Consider the following 20125-nt stretch of genomic DNA (forward strand, 5'->3'; position numbering starts at 1 on the left):
CCTTATAGATGTAATTGCCTTGTGAATCAATACAAATTCTCAATTTGAAAGTAGAGAATATTCAGACAGATAAATCCTTATCAAACAAATTAGTCTATCGTGCTTGCAATGCCTCTCTTTCACACCGTCTCAGTCAAAAATGTTTTATTGGTGAAAATATCGATGCATACTTTTCATCTCTAGAATCTTTACGTTGTGACGTCACTGTACGCAGTAATACAACAGTCAGTAAATGTTACTCGTTTCTAATAGTTTCAGTTGTAATGGGATTTGAGGGATCCATATTGATTATATTTTATTATTGATTTAGATTAATGTATATATACGTGACTGATATGAATGTGTGGGCCCAAGCAGGCTTATATATGTAACGGCAGATCTGGTTTTAACGTGAAACAAAGAAACAAGTGTATTATTTAGGTAGATTTCATCAAAGAGATGTACTTTAACTTATTTGGAAAATTAAAGTAGAGGTGACTACATTAAAGTTCAACTTAAAAGTGTTAAATTGAAGAATTTTATTTAACTTTCAAGAAATGTCTTTTGTACCATCCTCTATATGTACAGAGTTAAGCAGCAGCATTATGATACGAAACAAGGCAACGGTGAATCTGAATTAATAATGGTTTAAAATATTTGCATCATTTCTTTCGTCTTTTGAATAACTACTAATGTGTAAAACGTAGAGTCCTGAAGGAGCCTGGGCCAGATAGTGGGGAGGGGTGGGGTGCTCAAAGTAACTGGTAATGTGGTTGATTTTTAATCAATTACCACCCGGCAAATTAATAATTATATTCAAGCGCTGACAATAACATAATGCAACATCCTGGCCTTGTATCCTCACATGGTTCTTACTGTTATTAGTACTCTTTCCACCAGAAGCATTCAATATGTTTGTATCTTATAGTATAAGAAACACTCTGATGTAGTTGAGTCCAATTATTCCTGATTCCGAGCCGAGTCCGATAACCACTTGGTTCGAGTATATGGTAGTCTCGAGTCCGAACAGAGTTCTAGAGAGATATGAGCAACCCAAACCAGGTCTGAGTCCAGCTAATACATAGAGACACAGGTGTGACAAGCTCACACGGTTTCTGCATATACTAGTCTAATAGACACACAGGGAGTATCGGTTGCATAAACCCTCTCTAATCTTTTATAAATATACAGGCCGTCGTTTCCTGGTCTAAATTTTCCATGCCTAAGTTGGACAGAGTCAACTATTGCAAAACTGGATATTTACGCATGTTCAAACTCCCAATAAACATACACACACGGCAGGCCTCGACAAATACGGTCGCCAACTCGCCAATGGCGTCTAGAATATGCGACTGGCGTGCAAAAAATGCATTACGCTCGACATTTTGGCGAGTGGCTCATTCGCTCACTGCCTTTATACGATAGGCTTACTATTAACTTGTGAGCCAATCAACAAAGGCCTATTGCCTAATGTTACACATCACAGTAGAATTATCAAGTGCACTGTCACAAGTAGGTCCTAAGGAACAGCTCTGTTCACCAGCTCGAAACTAATTTGATACTAATCTACTAAATGATGCACAATAGGTGTAACCAAACTGGAAAACTACAAACTTAAATAAATGCGTAACAACAACTCAAACAGGGGTAACGCATGAATATCATGTTTTAAACACTTTTGACGAAGCACAATTTAAATAGATCGTTTTTGCTGTAAACAACTAACAGTAACACTAAACCGCGATATCCTAAGTTAGGCCATACTACCTAGGCTTATATCACACAAACACTTTGCGAGAAAAAAAATGGCGAGTGTATTTATCGTTTTGGCGAGTAGAATTTTAGACTCGGTCGCCAGTTGGCGAGTAGTTTTAAAAAAAATTGTCGAGGCCTGACACACGGACTAATTTAGAAAGAAGAAAATCTATGCAGGTTTTATTATATTTCATGATTTTTACATGTTTGACATGTTTTTGATGTTTACAGATCTACACTATTCTATTTAATTATCCCATTGTGTCTGTTATAGTATGTGTTGATCAGACAACTTCATTTCCCAAAATGTCATGGATATCTTTACACGACTAACAGTACGATATGAACAGACCATCTAAGACTAACGGGGTGGGGTGGGGGACAAATATGCTGCTTTGTTTGCTAAGCAAAATTTTGCTTTTTCTGACATTAAATCGATCCAACTACGAGTTCTATCTTTAAATACTCCTCTCTTTCCCTTCTCGTCATCTTCTCTGTCGTTCAGGGTAACCATCTGATTATCTCAGTGAGAAGTTGGTCATGATGACGTCACTCCGTTTTTGATGACGTCATTCGGTGGTTAATGACGGGTTTAAAACTAGCATTGCCTTCCCTATTAATATTAAGATGATGTTTGTATTCATGTTATAAAGTACGTGCATCTTACAGTGATGAGTCTGTCCCCTATATTGATTTAAGTGTGCTCAATGCAGATGTGTGTTTACCTGCCATGAATAGTTTACTTCTATATTTGTGGCTTTGCAATCAAGTTATTATATTTTCCTGCAATACAATTTAAAAAACTCATGAAAATACTATTTTCTCCCTTTCAGGCCTGTGACGAAGATGGCAATCTACCAGGAGAAGAGGTAAGATAGGATTCATGTTCCTATTAATTAGTACGGTAATTTATTAACAGACAAGAGGAGGGTGTTAATTACTGTGGAACAAAGAAATAATTGACGTGTATCGAACAGGGAATTTAGATGGGCCAGTTACAAGTTTATATCTCGTAATGGTGATAGCACTGTTCTAATGTCAAGTTTAGATGCGGCCTAAATAATCTCCCTTCCGCACACACACTCAGGGAAATGATAAACAAAGAAATAAATAGACTATTAAATACTAAAAGGTTTAGTCAGATGTTATGGTGTGTTAAAAGTCTCACACAAAATTGGAATTCAACTTTTAAAAATTTCAGCTGTCCAGGCAAGGTTGACTGTAAAAGGAAAGGAAAGGTGTAACCATTTTCTCTATACACAGAAAAGGCTAACCCTAGAAGTCTAAACTCAAATCTCACATAAATCTCTGCTCCCGTATTCTTTGATTATAATTTTTTTTTAGAATCTCTGGGATCGGGGAGGGGTGTGGATGGTTAAGGAGGAGCTAAGCTTCTCACAGAAAATTTGGAAAACGATTCAATAAAGTTTGCATGTAAGCATCATCACATACCCGTCAAACAGGAACACATTAATTATTGAAATTGAAGAGATAAACTGGTCACTTCGGCTCTGTTGGTAATGTGAGTATGAGTGAGTCTAGGAGCAAGATGATTTACTGGGTTGTGAGGGTATCTGTTGAGGTATAGCATCATTATTATTCATTGTGATACGAGAGGGTCCACTGTGGCATAAAATGACTACCTCGGAGCGAACTGTTGTTATATGAGATATAAGGAAACTAGAACAACAAGAACAGTAGATGTTTTTAGTGTATGGGTGATGACGTCATGGTATAATCCCTTACATAGTGCATTAAATGGAGGAGGGGTGCATCAAGTAAGTTCCAGTTCGGGTCCGTTTATATGCAAAGACATGACAGCAATGGAGTAGGTAGCTAACGAACTAAGATGATTTGAGATGAAACATTAATCTAGTCGTTGCCTAAACACATTTACAAACAAATGGCACAAATAACACCAAATAAGGAGGTTACATTTTGATTCTTTTCTTTGTTTCTACATTATATGTAGTGAAAACCTGATTGGCTAATGCAGCGAACATATGATGTTCTTAGGCAGCGTTTTGTATCGAATAGTGTCAACGTTGATCCATAATTAATATAAGAGCTGATTTCAAGGCACGTTATATCTGCCTTCCTATGGCCCATTTTTGGGGCAAAATACGACGGTAGCTTACACGTGTAGCTAGGACGTATTAATGCTACATTAGCATTGACTATATATACAAAATTGTACTAAGGGAATTGTGTGTGTACTCACCATGCAGGCGACGGATAAGTTGACGTGATGAAGTATTTCTCCTGAAAGGCAAAAAACTAGCGGCTTGTATAGTTATATTGTTTCAAGGCGGAGGGAGGAAGGATTAGTCCGACTAAGTTGTTTAAAACTAGAGTGCGTTACCCAAATTTAGATGTAAATTTAAATTTACCTCATCCCTCTTCATGGACGTCTTTGGTCCACCAACTTTCTTCGCCGTAGTTTTAGAAGTCACTCATTGTTTAATAGTTGTAATACATTTTGATATATTACGTATATAGAAATCTTAGACATAACTGTAAGGTGTAACCACGGAGACACAGGAACAATATTAATTACATAGATCTAAAGCTACTTTCATGTTAATGGATAAAGGAAGCTAATTGACCTTGGATGTCTAGCATTAAACCGTCAAAAACGTTTAAAATATTTTCATAAACAGCGGTCAGTTTCACCCTTCAACGTCCGGATTGCCTTTCATTTTGAATTAAATAACGCTATACTGATACTGAACAGAGAAACTAACAATATAGTAAGAAATACAAGTAGGTAATTCATGTTTTACGTGACATTCATTTTGATTAATTATGCGACTCATATGGTTAACGCTGGATTCACATTCATTGTAAAGTCAAAACAATAGAGCGAAAAATGAGCAAATAAAACACTGTCAAATAATTTGCATCACGTGACACAAAGTGTTTCTAGTTCGTATTGTTTACAATGTGTAACAGCTTCCAAGTATCTTGATATCTCGTTCATCGTTCCGGACTTGTAAGAAAGTAATCTGGCTTTCAATTTCTTGTTTTGACAGGGTTTTCATTTTGATCCGCTTTGTCCAAACAAAACAAATCTTTGTCTATTCTCCACTCACTATTTTTATCTCTTCAATTTCCCCAATCTCTCCCATCTCTCTCAAAACACAAACCGAGGTCAAGTCTTACTGTTACTATATGCCTATACTACCAACAAACTAACAGGTTCCCAGACAATGGTACTACGGTAACCAGAGATGCCCGGATGCTACGGGAAGGGGACAGGAGTGTATTATGATCGCGAATTATTTTTCGGAACAGTACCGTAATTTTCTAACACCATAGTTGTGTATATTTTCGCATTGGGGTTCCGGGATGCATCAAATACTTTGCAAACTTAATTTCAGGAGTGTTTAGACTTCGTAGGCAATATGTCTTTGGTTCCAACTAGACCACTGACCATATGTATTAAGCGAGCTCTTGACCGTGTGAACATTCACAAGGTAGCGCTTTCAGCACCCCTAAACATCGGTCTGAGTCCGCGCTTCCCCCCACCCCTTCCACCGTTCATCGCTAACCTGGTGTTATTGTTAAAAGTCTTTCTCACTATAATATGCACTTATAATGATGCCCTAAACTGTTCATAGTTTTCCACTGAAGATAAAATATGCTAATGATAACACAAGTTCCGTCGAAACAAAACATAAAGCAGAACCCAGTCTAGCATGGTCAAGAAAACCAACTAAAATAACTTTCCCATTAGATGTCAATAATGATCATTTCAGGTAATTTCCTTATTAAAGGTACAACAGTATGAACGTCAGATAGTGACACGGCCTACCCAACATTTTACACGAAATGATTCGATTGGTTTCAAAGTTCTAGAGAAAGAAGGGAGAGGGGTGGGTCCAGCTGGAAATATATATACCACATTTATGGATCAAACTCAGGTTACCATCAGAATGGAGTACACTGGGCATTTTAATCCCCAAATAATGCTGCACCCTTCACCAACTCTTGGACTCTCACCTTTGTAATGCACAATCACGTAATTCAATCACGTAATTCAATGCCCAATTTGATGTGGCTCCTACATTTGTGAATTCTTAAGAAAAGCACATAATGAGAGATAAGTTACCTGGATATGTTTCTGTAACGATTACATTAATGTTTGAAGGAATTGTCGAACTTTCATAATGATGAGAATGTTAAACCCTGCAGCTACATTGAAAATGGTTACTCAGGTTGACGGGATCAGCTTATAAACAGGACGGAACATTTCCTTGCATCGCACCAATGTGTAATAGTACATTGGGTTGCATTGATTGAGTCATCGTGATATCAAGGGGAAATCCCCTGAATAGGGTCATTTGATGGTTACCAGCAGGGAAGAGGATGGGGTGTGGCGATAAGTGAACTGATTCGCATTAATCCTGTATTACACAGAAATCACTTTTATAGATTGGGAGAGGATTAGATCCTTGAGTTATGAGTCAATAATTGTTGACATAAACTTTTCAATGTTGTTACTTATTTTCATTATTTCAAGCAAACATTCGAACTTTTTTTTATAGAATCGAACCTTCACAAATCAGTCCTTTCAAGCATGAAATCAAAGCGACCACAGCATTAGTGACCTTGGTTTCATGGATTTAGCCTTCATGTGTATATCATGTTCAGTACCAAAAATATTCGCAGGACGAACTCGTTAGAAATCCCTAAAATAATAACTGAAATAATAATCAACCGGACAAAAATTGTCAAGACATTTGAAAACATGCAAAGTTTAATGTAACATGACTCGATTTATCTAAAATAACACTTTTAATATGGATGCATATGATGGTTTACAACATTTAACTATACTGCATTGTCTTTGTTTCTGTATTATCTTATACATATTCATTACTTTTATTTTTCCTCTTGTTTAGGGATTCGATGTGCGGACTTATCAGTTGAGCTTGGCGAGATTCAACCAGAGAAGCCTGGCAAGATTCAACTAACTGTAAGTCAATACAGCTGAATACTCTCTACCTTAGTATTTAACATTGTATTTGTTAACAGTAATTGTCTGCTACTTTCAGTTGTAAAATCTTAATATATTAAAAATAATCTCCATCAATAACCAGAATTTGTATTCCTATATCTGTGATTATCTAATTTTATCTGGTCACTTAATATCATTTGCTCCAACTATAATTGGTTTTATTATATTTTTCATTAACAAAGCTGATCCCTGATTCAATGTATGGAAATGAGTGATGAGTTCTTTCCATTAACAGAAACATCGTTCGCTTGTTTCCCGTGTCGCGGTGTTGTTTAGCTGATGTGTAAAATTACTGGTTGGCTCATGGTACTGCTGGCGCTTTTTCCGGGGGAGGAGGCGGGATGGGAGGGGGGTTGTCTAGGTATTACTTCCCCATTATTCCACGAATAAGTGTTTCCTTGACCCATTTATTATGATAACAATGTTACATAATATATCTCATTGTATCTCTATCTTACAGCTCAATGCAAGATGCATGTACATCTGGCGATGCCAATCATCAACAGGACTGTGACGTCATTCACTCAATCCTCAAATTGATGGCAGTAATTTCAGTGATTAAGGATCTAATAAAGATTTAGATTGTAAAATGTTAATATCTCCCAAATACTACAAGCAGCACCTTATAGTGCTCCAGTATAATACACATGCAACTAGTCTAGTATGATTGTGACGTCATCAAATGCATATATTCTCAAGACAATGGAATGGTGACTTGGTGAAGACTGTAACTTTTACATTCATTGTGAATGGATCTTGTAGAGAGATAGAATAGATATAGAGATAGAGGGATTTTAATCATTCCATGTACAATAAAGAAGTAAAATGTGAAAGATAACTGTTCAATTTACATTTTGTTTTAAAGGATTACTTTATTCGGAATTTCATTCTTTAAATAAAAAAGGAGTGTTGTTAATGTTTCTTCAACTTTTCTGGGTTGGTACGATAAATGTCTGGAATACTCCTTTAATGCTAAATTGATGATGATGTCAGCCCCTTAGTACAGGCCTAAATAATCATGTTAATAATGTGATTTACACGTTTGAATAAATCAACAAAATCAAGTGTTCAAATGTAATCTTTTAGGTTTTGGTAGTCACGTTGATGTCCTTCAGGGACTAGAGAGGTGGGTAATGGGGAGATAACTGTTATCATTTGACCATTTCTGAATCTTATGTATATGCTGCTAAAGATTGTAATGAGTTCACTGTCCACGATCTATCTCATATTGAGAGACAGTGCCCTCATATTCTCCAACTACTGAAATAATATGGTGACGCCACTGATTACTAAGTTGAAGAAGCAGTTAAAAAATTGACTGATTGTGTCTCTTGAATTTAGCTCAATGAAATTTAAAGCAAAATGATGACAGAAGAACATGTTAGAAAGAATGAGTAATTATGAGAATCTCGTCCACGATATTACTCACCTTTCAGACGAGGTTAACCACAGGCAGCGTACATAATTTATGTTTATTGCTAGGGGTTTCTTTATATTCGGAGAAGGGGGTGGGGTGTCTAGTGGATTCCTTCTCCATCCTATCAAGAGATTAGGTTTGTAAACTGTTTATAACTCCAGCTACTACACAGGACTCCAAACAAAGATTGGATACATTACATGATGGCATACACGCTACTTAGTATTTTATTGTTAAGTGTACAACAAGTCATTTCTTACGTTTTATTAGTTACATTACTGTCCACATATACTTTCTTTTCTTACTCTAAATTCGTTTACTCTTCAAGCCAAATTCAAATTTGCTGCGAGCCAAATAAACTAATAATGACGTCATCCATCACCCACTACGTCATCAGTATAGGAGACTATTTATCTCTTGGATGTCAACTATTGAGGGAGGGAAGAAAGAGAGCACAATCCCTATCTTACTATCTGTGTGTATATATGGAGGGGCGGGGGGGGGGCGGGTGTTAGATGACGTACCCACCACATCGGTGACCAAGTAGATATTATTATAGTCATTTGCACCACCACCAGAACGCTAATCTGTAGAATGGGAATTAAATGGTATTATGCAGTATTTTTTCTAATTTTATTTTTTCCTAATATGTAACAAAGTCGTCGTTACTTGCGTAAATGAAGAGAAAGGTTTGTTCACCTACTCGTGTGTCCCTGGTCAGGTATTGCTATTGACCTGCTCTCAGCCTCCATACACTCCTCGTGTGCAGGGTATAACATCCTTCATTGGTCCAATTGTATATAATGATACGATTCATCCAAATTCCAGACCCATATCTCCACCTCCCTGCCAACCCCCCACCCTTTCCCGACAACCACTTTTACTACCCAGAACCATACATTTACGCCTATAATTCTGTTAATATTTCTAACTTTTTCTTAAGCAGACATGTTTGTAATGCTTTGGTTATAATCTGTAAATATTGTATCCACATACACTCGGTAACTAGGAGTGCGTGATTCAACTTTACTGTGGTTTCTGTATTCCTCCTTTCACTACATTTGGATTTAAACTGTGACGTATCGGTTACGTAATGTCTTAAATCTAACAAGAGTCGAAGGCTTCATGAACCTGTAGCCACCAACCTGGCGGTGATGGCGCGCGTGTACGTGTGCGTCTGTGGCACTTGCTTGAGTCCGCGATAACTCAACAACGGAGAGATGGATATTTGACATACATGCTATGTAGTTGTATTATTGTCGGATTGTAGCCAAACTAGGTATTCAGTTGCTGGTTAATATCTGGGCCCCCAAAAATTCCGCACCCATTTTTGAGCTGGTGGGACCAGATTTTATTTCCAACTAAAATGAATTTTGAGGCAACTTCTTTGGGCCCGAATTTTGGGGCCCAATATTTTTGGACCATCTGAGCCCACATTTTCTCTCCATTGCCATAAGAGCGCAACCGTAAGTCGGGTTGTAGCCAAACTTGGTAAACAGTTGTTGGTTAGTACTGTAGCTGGTACATGTATAAATATTATGTTAATGAGTGATGGCACACAACACTTTAATATTCCACTTACCAAGGAACCATTGTGATCGTTGGGCTCTTGTTAATATTTTATCGCCTTCATTTACATAATTTAACAAGATTGAATATGATAATTTATGCTGATAATGCTCTGTACATTTAGTAAACATTAAATACAATGGTATGCTCTCTGTGTTTCACTTTTCATTTTATTATTTCCTTAAAGTGTTTAATTTACTGCATCTTTTAAAGTTTCTACTTGTTTGTGAGACTAAAGGAGAATCAAACCTAACAATCATTTTACTATTACGTGATAGGTAACCTACCGGTATCGATCATTTTAATATTATGTGATAGGTAAGCTATCGATCATTTTAATATTATGTGATAGGTAAGCTATCGATCATTTAATATTATGTGATAGGTAAGCTGTCGATCATTTTTTATATTATGTGATAGGCAAGCTATTGATCATTTTAATATTATGTGATAGGTAAACTATCGATCATTTAATATTATGTGAAAGGTAAGTTACCGGTATCGATCATTTTAATATTATGTGATAGGTAAGCTATCGATTATATTTAATATTATGTGATAGGTAAGCTATCAATCATTTAATGTAAGCTATCGATCATTTAATATTATGTGATAGCTGTAAGCTATCGATAATTAAATATTATGTGATAGGTAAGCTATCGATCATTAAATATTATGTGATAGGTAAGCTATCGATCATTAAATATTATGTGATAGGTAAGCTATCAATCATATTAATATTATGTGATAGGTAAACTATCAATCATTTGAATATGATATGGTAGGTAAGCTATCGGTCATTTTAATATGATGTTATTGGTAAACTATCGATCATTTGAATATTATGTGATAGGTAAGCTATCGGCCATTGTAAAATTATGTGATAGGTAAGCTATGGATGAGCAAGTCACATTAGGTCACTTACGCATTTGACAAAAAATTATTTTAATTTTGGAGATACCGTTTTCGTGCATATTTGTTAAGATACAAGAATTGTAGATTTGAATAAGTTTTGACATTTTACATTTGTCTTCATTACTTGCTTCATTAACAGTCTTCTTTAATAAGGTATATAAGCAGAACGTTAAACAGTTATTGTTAAAGCATTAAATAATGTTGTCATAGTATAGCTGATAATATTTTGTATATATCAAGTAATCATTAAATACAAAGATCGGCTCTGTGTAGTATATACTCTTTATTTTATTCTTTCATTGTTATGTTAATGCACTTTATAAATGATTCTACTGGTTTTATTTTATTCACATGCATCTAATACTTACTCTAGTTATTGTCATTTTTAGTCATCAATTATTATATTGCATTCTATTTCGATCATTTATTAATTTTACTTTCTTTCAATGTTTAGTTGATTTCTTTCGTTCCTCCTATTTCTATATTATGAATTAATCTTTGATATTACTCACTCGTAATACAGTGAATATTAGAAGAATATTGTTGAATGTTATCATAACTATGACTGGCTGTCTACCGTTATACCATTGATTGTGTTACTCAAAATCAAACTAAAACATTGTCTTATACATTAATTAATAACAATGACATGTTTTGTTTTTTAATCCAGTTATTTGTTCCATTATTATGATCTCTAATGACGTTTCTTTGAAGACAATAGGAACACATGACTTTGACGTATTATAGTAAGATTTTAACATGATAGTAACGAAGTTAATGTTCTGAATATTTAATATTAACCTTAAATGCCATGATCGGCTCTCCATACATATCTTTCATTCTTATCGTTATTTTGCTTCTTCTTAGTAATGGTGCTGGTTGATGATTAATGAATATTCATGATCTCTTCATTGTAATTCAGTTTTTGTCGTATTTGCTTTAACGCAATTCGATGTTATGAAACCATAAAGTTTACCAATATAACCCAAGCCCTGTCCCGCAAAACTGAATATATTTACATAACTATACAAACACCGACTAACAGATAAATATAGATGGAATCACTGCATTGCGGTATCTGTTTATAATATCACATATTTCCAAGGAAATGATTTTTCCTTTGTATTGTAATTGTTCTTGGTATCTTCCATCTTTCTGTATGCTTGTACAAATATATATTTTTGCAACCAAACACATTTGTTCTCTTTGAGGCGATCCTGGTCTCTCATTATGATACAATTACAACATATTCATCCCATTTATCTTTTACTATATCATAAGTTCATATCGTAGAATCTTACAATGAAAATATTGATATGCATTGATATTGTAATGTCAATGGAAGCAATAAAAGAAAACTAATCAGAGAAATATTGTCAACAGTGTTATCTCTGTGTAACATGTTGTCTCACTGGCGGATCCAAGGGGGGGGCCAACGGGGGCCATGCCCCCCCCCCCCCAAAGGTGAGCCAAAAAGTGTTTCCGAACATCCGCTGAATCATATGATTGGAAATTAAAAAAATCGAGAGGAATAGCAGTGGTAGACTAGTCTAAACCTTTACGTTTTTTGGTTTAAAATTAAATGTATGAGCATGGGGATTTACAGTTTATCACCATTTTGCAGTTACAGGCTGGTTGTAAGAAATTTATAACCTATGAAAAATAAAAATTTTTGAGAAAGATGATCCCAACTTTGTTTTATAAATATTTTAGAAAATTACACCTGGGAAACATTTTTTTAGAAGTAAATTAACATCACCATTGTACACTTTTTTCGCACCAAATTGCATCTGAGGCAGCGGCGTAACGCCTATGGGCTCGGACGGGGCAAACCCAGGGGCCCCCGACCAAAGGGGCCCCCGCTGCACTGATGTACAGAACTTAGAAGAGGGGTACCCTTTTTTTCTTTTTTCTTTTTGAAACGGCAAGTTTTCGTTGGAAAAGAAACTGTAAACGAGACAATGGACATATTTTTCTGTGTGACCTTAGTACCTACTCAAAGCTGTTATCGGCTGTGGTCCTATTTATTACACTTCCAGTCACAGTGGCGACCGCAGAAAGATCATTCTCCAAGTTGAAGCTAATCAAGACTTACCTACGTTCAACCATTTCTCAAGATCGGCTGGATTCGCTGGCTATCCTTTCCATCGAGAGCGAGGAGGCATGGTCACTTGATATAGATGGACTAATCGATATGTTTGCTGACAAGAAGGCCAGGCTCAGTAAATTCAAGCTCTAGCCTTTCCAAGTTCTCGGGAACTTGGATACCATTTGTCCACAGGAGTTACGCCACGGGTGGAAATATACATGTTGATGTTAATTGGACATTGGTCATTTGGTCTTATTGTCCTTTCAATCTCTTAATGTATTCTAGCTTTGCAACACATTTTTTCATGTTCCCAGTATGACAGACAAGGCGGACCAAAAAACCGATGTGCGCTCTGCGCACATCGGTTGATTCTCAGCAGCAGCCAGGGGGGCCCTTCCTTCCCTGGACCCAGGGGCACCCAGACTCATCGTTACGCCGCTGATCTGAGGGCATTCAGCAATAGAAAATTTTCCACCCCCTCTCCTTAAACCCCTCCCCCATATCACTGTAACGCCACTTTGGCCCCTCCCAAACAAAGGCCCTGGATCCGCCAGTGTGTTGTCTATGTACTAACTTGTTATTTCAGCCTCTGACTCTTTTCCTGTCCTGCATCAAGGTCACACAGAAGGTTATGGCTACACAGTAACTCCCCGGCAAAGCAGTTGAGGCAGGTATAGTTGCGGTTGAGATTAAGAAATTCTCGTCCTAATAAAAGTGCTGATATCGCTAGGTGAGCCTTAAATTTAAACTTTCTCTTCAAGTTCATCCCAACATTTTCTAGAAACAAGTGCTTTTTGAAAGATTATAAACTTCCAACTTATTACCAAATATTCAAGAGCGTATCATAAAATGATCGTAAATTATATTGCTCAATGTAGCACACGGTGACCATTATCTGATATTATAGCGTATTTTGGGCAATATCTGAATCATCTCCAGGCAGGATTTTAAACTGTTTTAAATTGTCCTTGTTTTATTCTTGAAGGAATAGAACTTCACTCATCGATTTCAATCATCACTCATCCCCATACGATGATATCTCCTTGTCAACATCCATTATGTTGACATTTGGCGTTTGTGTACCTGTAAGGGAGGGATTAGGGGGGTGGGAATGTTCATTGTGGATTCCATACATTATGTTAACCTTAAGTCGAAATGAAATTCCTCATTGAATTTCATTTCATAATTTAAAGATGAGTTAATAAACTGGTACATGAATTATACCGATACCCCTGGCCACTATATATTCTTACTGAAATCATTTCTCCCGTACAATGTCCTTTCCCTTCCCCGTTCGTCCTCAACTGCATTGGATACCACGTATGTCTGTTTCTATGGATTAACAACGTCATAATGCTTATAAATATATGCTAACATATTTTGGAGGTCTTTGTTAGGTAACACTTTGTCACGACCGTCTGTAGGGTTTTGCTCAAACTTTTACCTAAAACGCAAACGAAAATGTAAATTTGCTGAGAATGTTTATTAATACATCGATGACGATATCCGATTCTATTTTATTTATAATTTTATGTCGTGAATTTGAAGGTTTGCTTCGTAGACTTGTTTTCAACATAGATTTCAATCCTTTCTTGTTTACACTCTCTTTGACCAGGGAGTTGTTATGAAACAACTCCCTGCTTTGACTCAGTGTCTAAAGGTCGTAAACATTGACCTACATTGATCAGGGAGTTGTTATGGAACAACTCCCTGCATTGATGTCTGGCAGTAATAGTAATGGATTATTTCATCCTTCATGGTGTTATTTTGTGGTCTGCAATCAGGCGCGTAGCCAAGGGGGGGGGGGCGAAGGGGGCAGCCGCCCCCCCCCCCTTGAGCCTATTTTTTAATTTTTTTTTTAATGTTTTTATGATATCGCTAGTAATTTCAAAAGAGAAAATGCTAAGATGCAACTTACAAGGCCTGGGAAGTGCCATTTCCAGCGATCTGGGAGGCATTTTCAGCCAAAATTTTTATTGTACGCTTCGCGCCAACCATGGTGGCGCTACGCTTAGATAGTATGCAATGCCGTATTTACGGCTCTGAAAATTTTTCTACATTTTCGCCCCTCCCTTCGCAAATTCCTGGCTACGCGCCTGTCTGCAATAAAGAGATATATCGTCTCGTTAACACCGCGGTTTATGGTATACCGCCAGCTGACAGATTGTGACAATTCATCCTAAGCAAGCGATATTATCAGATTGATACAAAATTCAGTGATGGGGTAATGATTGTTCCTTGCTTTACGTGTTTAATTATTCAACTTACTGATAGTAATAAAACAGAACACACATCAAAGTTCAAAATAGGAAAGGGAAGTCGGGTGTGGATGGCTGGAAATCTGGACACACTAGCATATATGACGACATGATCGAATTGTGGTGCGTAAGATATTCATCACCACACATATAATGGCAAGACTGGAGGGGGGGGGGGGGAGGTAGGTTGGCGTGGATAAGTTACATTATTTAGGTTGTACTGAGGTCACATGTGGTTCAATATGTTACCATAAACATTGCCTTGCCAAAGTCAAATATAAATGAAGTAATTTTTTCACACCTTATTGCCAGGGGCCATAGTGCCAGAAGGGTGCGTGAAGCCATTCAGAGAGTCCGCTCCCTTTCCAGATCATCTACTTTGGCAGTGAAGGACAGAAAGGGACGAGTTTGCGACAACAAGCTGCCCCTCGTTGTTACTTTCCACCCAAATCTTCCTCCCCTTCAGAAAATCACCTCTAACAACCACAACATTCTCCTCACTTCAGATAGACTCCAACGAGCCGTCCCTGAAAAACCCATCATCGCCTACAGACGACCACGCAACCTACGAGACCTTCTTGTACGTGCTGCTGTTCCACCTCTAACTTCTAACCCCACACCCATTCAGCATGGTACCTTCAAATGTGATCGTACTTCGAGATGCATCGTCTGCAGCCACCACATTGTTGAATCCAATTCCATCACCAGCCACAGCATGCAACTCACACACAAGACTAAGGGTCACATCACTTGCACTACCACCAATGTCATCTATCTGATCTCTTGTAGAGTTTGCGGCATCCAGTATGTTGGCGAAACCAAAACCACCCTCAAGAAGCGATTCTATGGTCACAGATCCACAGTCAACACCATGAAGACTGAGACCCCAGTTGGAGAACATTTTAACCTTCCCAACCATACCATTAACGACATGTCCCTACAGGGGATTGAATCCTTAGGTAGCCGTCCTGACCTAGTACGTATCAGCAGAGAGAGGCTCTGGATGCAACGCCTTCGTACCATTCAACCTCATGGGCTGAACATTCAGGAAGGACATGACTAACTTTCCTCTGTTCCCTACTCCTTCTCCCCTTTCTCCCTCCCCCCACCCTTTCACTCTCCCTCTCACAGCTCTCTTCCCCTCCATTTTTCTTCACACCTTTCTGTCTTTGTCCCTCTCCAGTTTATTCCTTACCCTGTGCCTTTAATCCTCTCTTTGTCCCTCCACAGTTTATCTCCTTCCTCTCCTCTTCTCCTGTTGCTTTCTACTTATAATCCCCTTTCATCCATCTCATTGTGTTCACCGTGCTCTTTAACCTGTCTGTATTCTGTGCGTGTTTTTGTCCCCTCTGTTACTGTAACTTGTCATTTAGCCTCTGAAGAAGATCCTGCTAGGATCGAAACGTCAGGCCAACTTACTTTTACACAAGTAATTTTTTCGTCTATTTTACCGGAAGTCATTGTTTTCCAAGATGAATATATTACGTAAAACGACAGTCGATCCATTGTGAGAGTGAAGCAGGGAGCGGGATTTGTGTGGAAGGCTAATGTGACCGGAACGACGGTAAAACCTGATCATGTTTGGTCAGCGTACGGATGAAAATAATTTGACATTTAACGATAATTTAGGTTGCATTTTTGTGTGTAAATGTGTAACTTCCATCTCCTACAAGACATGTAATGTTAACTTCTGTTATAATATTATCAATATATCTAAACATGTGAATGTGGCCGTAAAACTGACGATTAGAAAAATAAACTGTTTGGACCAATAATACACGATAAAATACATTTGTGTTATCTAACACACAAATTCAGTGTTATATTTTTCTTCTTCATTTACAAGCCTTCTATCTGCATATATTATTACATGATCGTTTAATGATGTTTTAGTTAACCTGAACTTACTCTGAAGCAAACGTTACTTTACACATGTCTGATGAAAAGAAATTTTCCTCTGTTGTTAACATTAAAGCAGCCATATTTCGACTTATCAAGAATGTTACCAAAACCTTCAGAGTATTCAAAATTAGATTGCAATTAATCAAATTAAGGCAGCTTGTTTTATGTCTGTTAATGAGAGTTATCAATAAAGTAAATAAAGCTTGCAACCTGTCGTCACACAGATGTTTTTCTTTTTAATTAATCCTTTGAAGAACCAAAGATGAACTAGAAAACATCCAAACTTTAATTAACTGTTAGTTTGAATTAATCGTTACAATTTTAGCGAACAACTTAACTACGTTATTCCTGAAGCAAATGACAGATTTACTCAAAATCAACCTAAATATTTGTTATAAATATACAAATAAAATTCTAATTGGCCTAAAACGTGAGAGTCCAACGTTACAGACTAGCATTCAATCTAAAATACACTTATAAACATGTTGCATTCAATGTTAACCATTTCTCTGCACTAGTCATAACAATATCAGCCGTGATCGCTGCACAGTTCTAAATTCTCTGTGAATAAACCGTACGAGCGCCCTCTAAAAACAATAAAGTTTGCATCTCACGGGAGAAGGACACAACTATCTTCTTATTATAACAAAGTTATCGTAAGATGAAGACTGTGGAGTACGGTCAGGATTGTCAGAGTGAGGTTGGAGGATTATTTGGATCATACATGTTTATTTGAGATTGGAAGGGCCGCCCTGACATAAGTTAGTTGTTGATGTTTACAATAATGAATATTCAAAGAACATAATAATATAGATATAATCATCAACACAAACAAAGGTGGAACCAGAGTAATGTACAGCTTACTACCGTTAAAGCTTTTTCCATTCATCGGAAGGGGGCGGGAGGTTTTGCTCGTTTTTATAACCGAGTTGGTTCGGTTTATAATTTGTGAATACAACTATATTTACAGACTAACTGTATGATACGTTATATTGAATGATATATAGTTATGCCAGGAGTACAAGGACAAACTTGTGTTTATTTTCAGAATTTAAAATTTTAAAACAGGACGAAGATCGAGATATTGCTTGTTATGGTTACTTTGACGTATATGAATACAAACAATTATCCAGGTTAATCGGTCCTTAATCCAGCATTTTGAACGATAAACCTGCATTATCGGTCGAAAAAACTTCATAGACAATGATAAATTTTGATTATTAACCGAATTATCGGTCTGATTTATAACCCGATAATCTAATTGTATTGCCGGTAAGCTTCATTTTTAGTTACCGGTAAAAACAAGACCGGTATCGAGGGATAATCCAAGTTTTCCGACAGAATAAAACTGGAATACATAATTTAGTTGTTATATTGAGCGGTGGGTCACACACGTGATTCAGGAATACTCTTGGCATGCGAGGAAACGTCCGGTATGGTTAGCATAACAATACGCGTTAAATCCCATTCTTTATACTAAGATGAAATGAATGAAAAGAAAACCTCAGGTGGCTTTGTGAACATTCCAGGCACCGATGTTCTGTATCTAGTCCTACAGTATTGAATAGGCTTGTTTCTCGTGCATCAAATCCAACGTAAGCAATTGAACGTACAGGGACTGCGGTTGATAGTACGTGTAACCGTTTAGTGAAATATTTTCCTCAAACACATAGGCTACACACAAAAAAGGACAGTGCAAAGGCTTAAGATGGTGTGATCTACATCCATGGAAATGTTTGTGCAAATTACCGTCGTTGGATTAATATTCCAGGATTTTACCTTATGATTCTTTCGCGTTGATTTCGATTTTCCAGATGGATGTAGGCTATATGCTACCATGAATTAAGGATCAATATAGTTTTCAGAGACCTGCATCTTTTCATGGGCTGAGAAGATGATTCCTTGTGGAGGATTACATTTGTTGAGAGGATCAGTTTGGTTTTATACCGGGATAAACTTTAGACTATATAGCATAACGATAGTTACTTTCTAATGGTAAGTTCGTACGAAATTTTACCTTCCTGACTTCTTGAGAGTTCTTGGAGATCAACAGATATTAGATTTCAAAGTATTGTCCCGTTGACCCCTCGTCATCTCATGTGAGTACACATTCCAATGAAATTCTTTGTTAATATTAATAAACTGGAATAAACGGTACTAGGTTAAACACGAACAAACAAGTTACTTCTCAAAGACCAGTATAGCACAACCCACACTTAGTTAACAACAACGTTACACTCAAATATTGGCAAACTAGGCCTGCAGTAGCTGGTTTATGTCTTAAAGGATAGAGGGTAAATTTCAATCGCCTTTACTGAAATTTCGATCGAAAGGGAAACAAACATATAGGCTACCGCTGATACTGCCTTTCCTTTTTTTGTTTTCGAAATGTATTGGAAAATTACATTTAAGTGTCAGTAATGCATGAGTATGCCATTGTTTATTATTCTCTTTAATAATTTCAGCAACTAAAAGTAATGCCTTCTAACCTTGTTTGGTTTAAATCTTAAGTGGCTAACTATAATAGTTGGTTACTGTATTAGTAGACTGTACAGGTACTGTATAGTATTTGCATCCATGCATTAATTTAATAGTGTTTTGTCCATTTTAAAATTTAAGGATATTACTTATATAATTTTTTTTTTATATTTGAACTCAAATTAAAATATTCAAAATAACATTTAATTCCGTGGTGATCCAATTGCTAATATGTTTTTAGTGTACTTTGAAATTTGGAGAACATCATTAACTGTATTGTTTAGTCGGGTAAACAAAAATTACCATACCATTTGATATCCTTTATTCCAAAATACTATATTGTTGCATATGTGAAATGAAAGCTCATATTTAAGAAGCAATCTTCTCTACTGTGCATGTAATTACGTGACGTGTTAGTACTTCACCAAGGCACATAAAAGCTTGAAATACACCGCGCGTCCTAACTTGGCACAGACTTGTCCAATAACCAAAGAATTATGCAGGTTCTAGCGCACCATACATATACACTGTTAGGGTACCGTAAGTACATTATAAAGGCGTTAACAAGCTTATACAATACGTTTGTCAACATTGGTTAATTGCGTAGAAGTTTCAGTATACTTCAGTGTGCTGGCAATGAGATATGCAACTCCCCGGATTGCCCCCTTGTTTATTCTTTGTAGTGAATATCATTGTTAAATATTTACCACAAAACGATAGAAGTGTGTGTCGCTCAGTACAGA

General features: G+C 36.8%; 2 protein-coding genes across 10 annotated transcripts in view; one reads left to right on the plus strand and one right to left on the minus strand.

Moving 5' to 3' along the window:
• LOC139963618 (uncharacterized) overlaps positions 1 to 20125 on the plus strand; it is a 343329-nt gene that overhangs the window by 187199 nt on the left and 136005 nt on the right. The window contains exons 10-12 of one of the 5 annotated variants that reach the window (XM_071964576.1): positions 2568 to 2603; positions 6639 to 6712; positions 7215 to 10025. In XM_071964576.1, the coding sequence (XP_071820677.1) occupies positions 2568 to 2603; positions 6639 to 6710 (108 nt within the window). In that variant the 3' untranslated portion in view covers positions 6711 to 6712; positions 7215 to 10025. Of the gene's footprint in view, positions 1 to 2567; positions 2628 to 6638; positions 6713 to 7214; positions 10026 to 20125 lie in introns of those variants that run through there. The other 4 variants (XR_011791641.1, XM_071964574.1, XM_071964577.1 and 1 more) reach the window with 4 other exon arrangements.
• LOC139963637 (uncharacterized) overlaps positions 1 to 20125 on the minus strand; it is a 664171-nt gene that overhangs the window by 42223 nt on the left and 601823 nt on the right. The gene's annotated exons all lie outside the window — the stretch shown is intronic.

This window comes from Apostichopus japonicus, chromosome 22 (assembly GCF_037975245.1).
Source record: "Apostichopus japonicus isolate 1M-3 chromosome 22, ASM3797524v1, whole genome shotgun sequence".
Lineage (NCBI taxonomy): Eukaryota > Metazoa > Echinodermata > Holothuroidea > Aspidochirotida > Stichopodidae > Apostichopus > Apostichopus japonicus.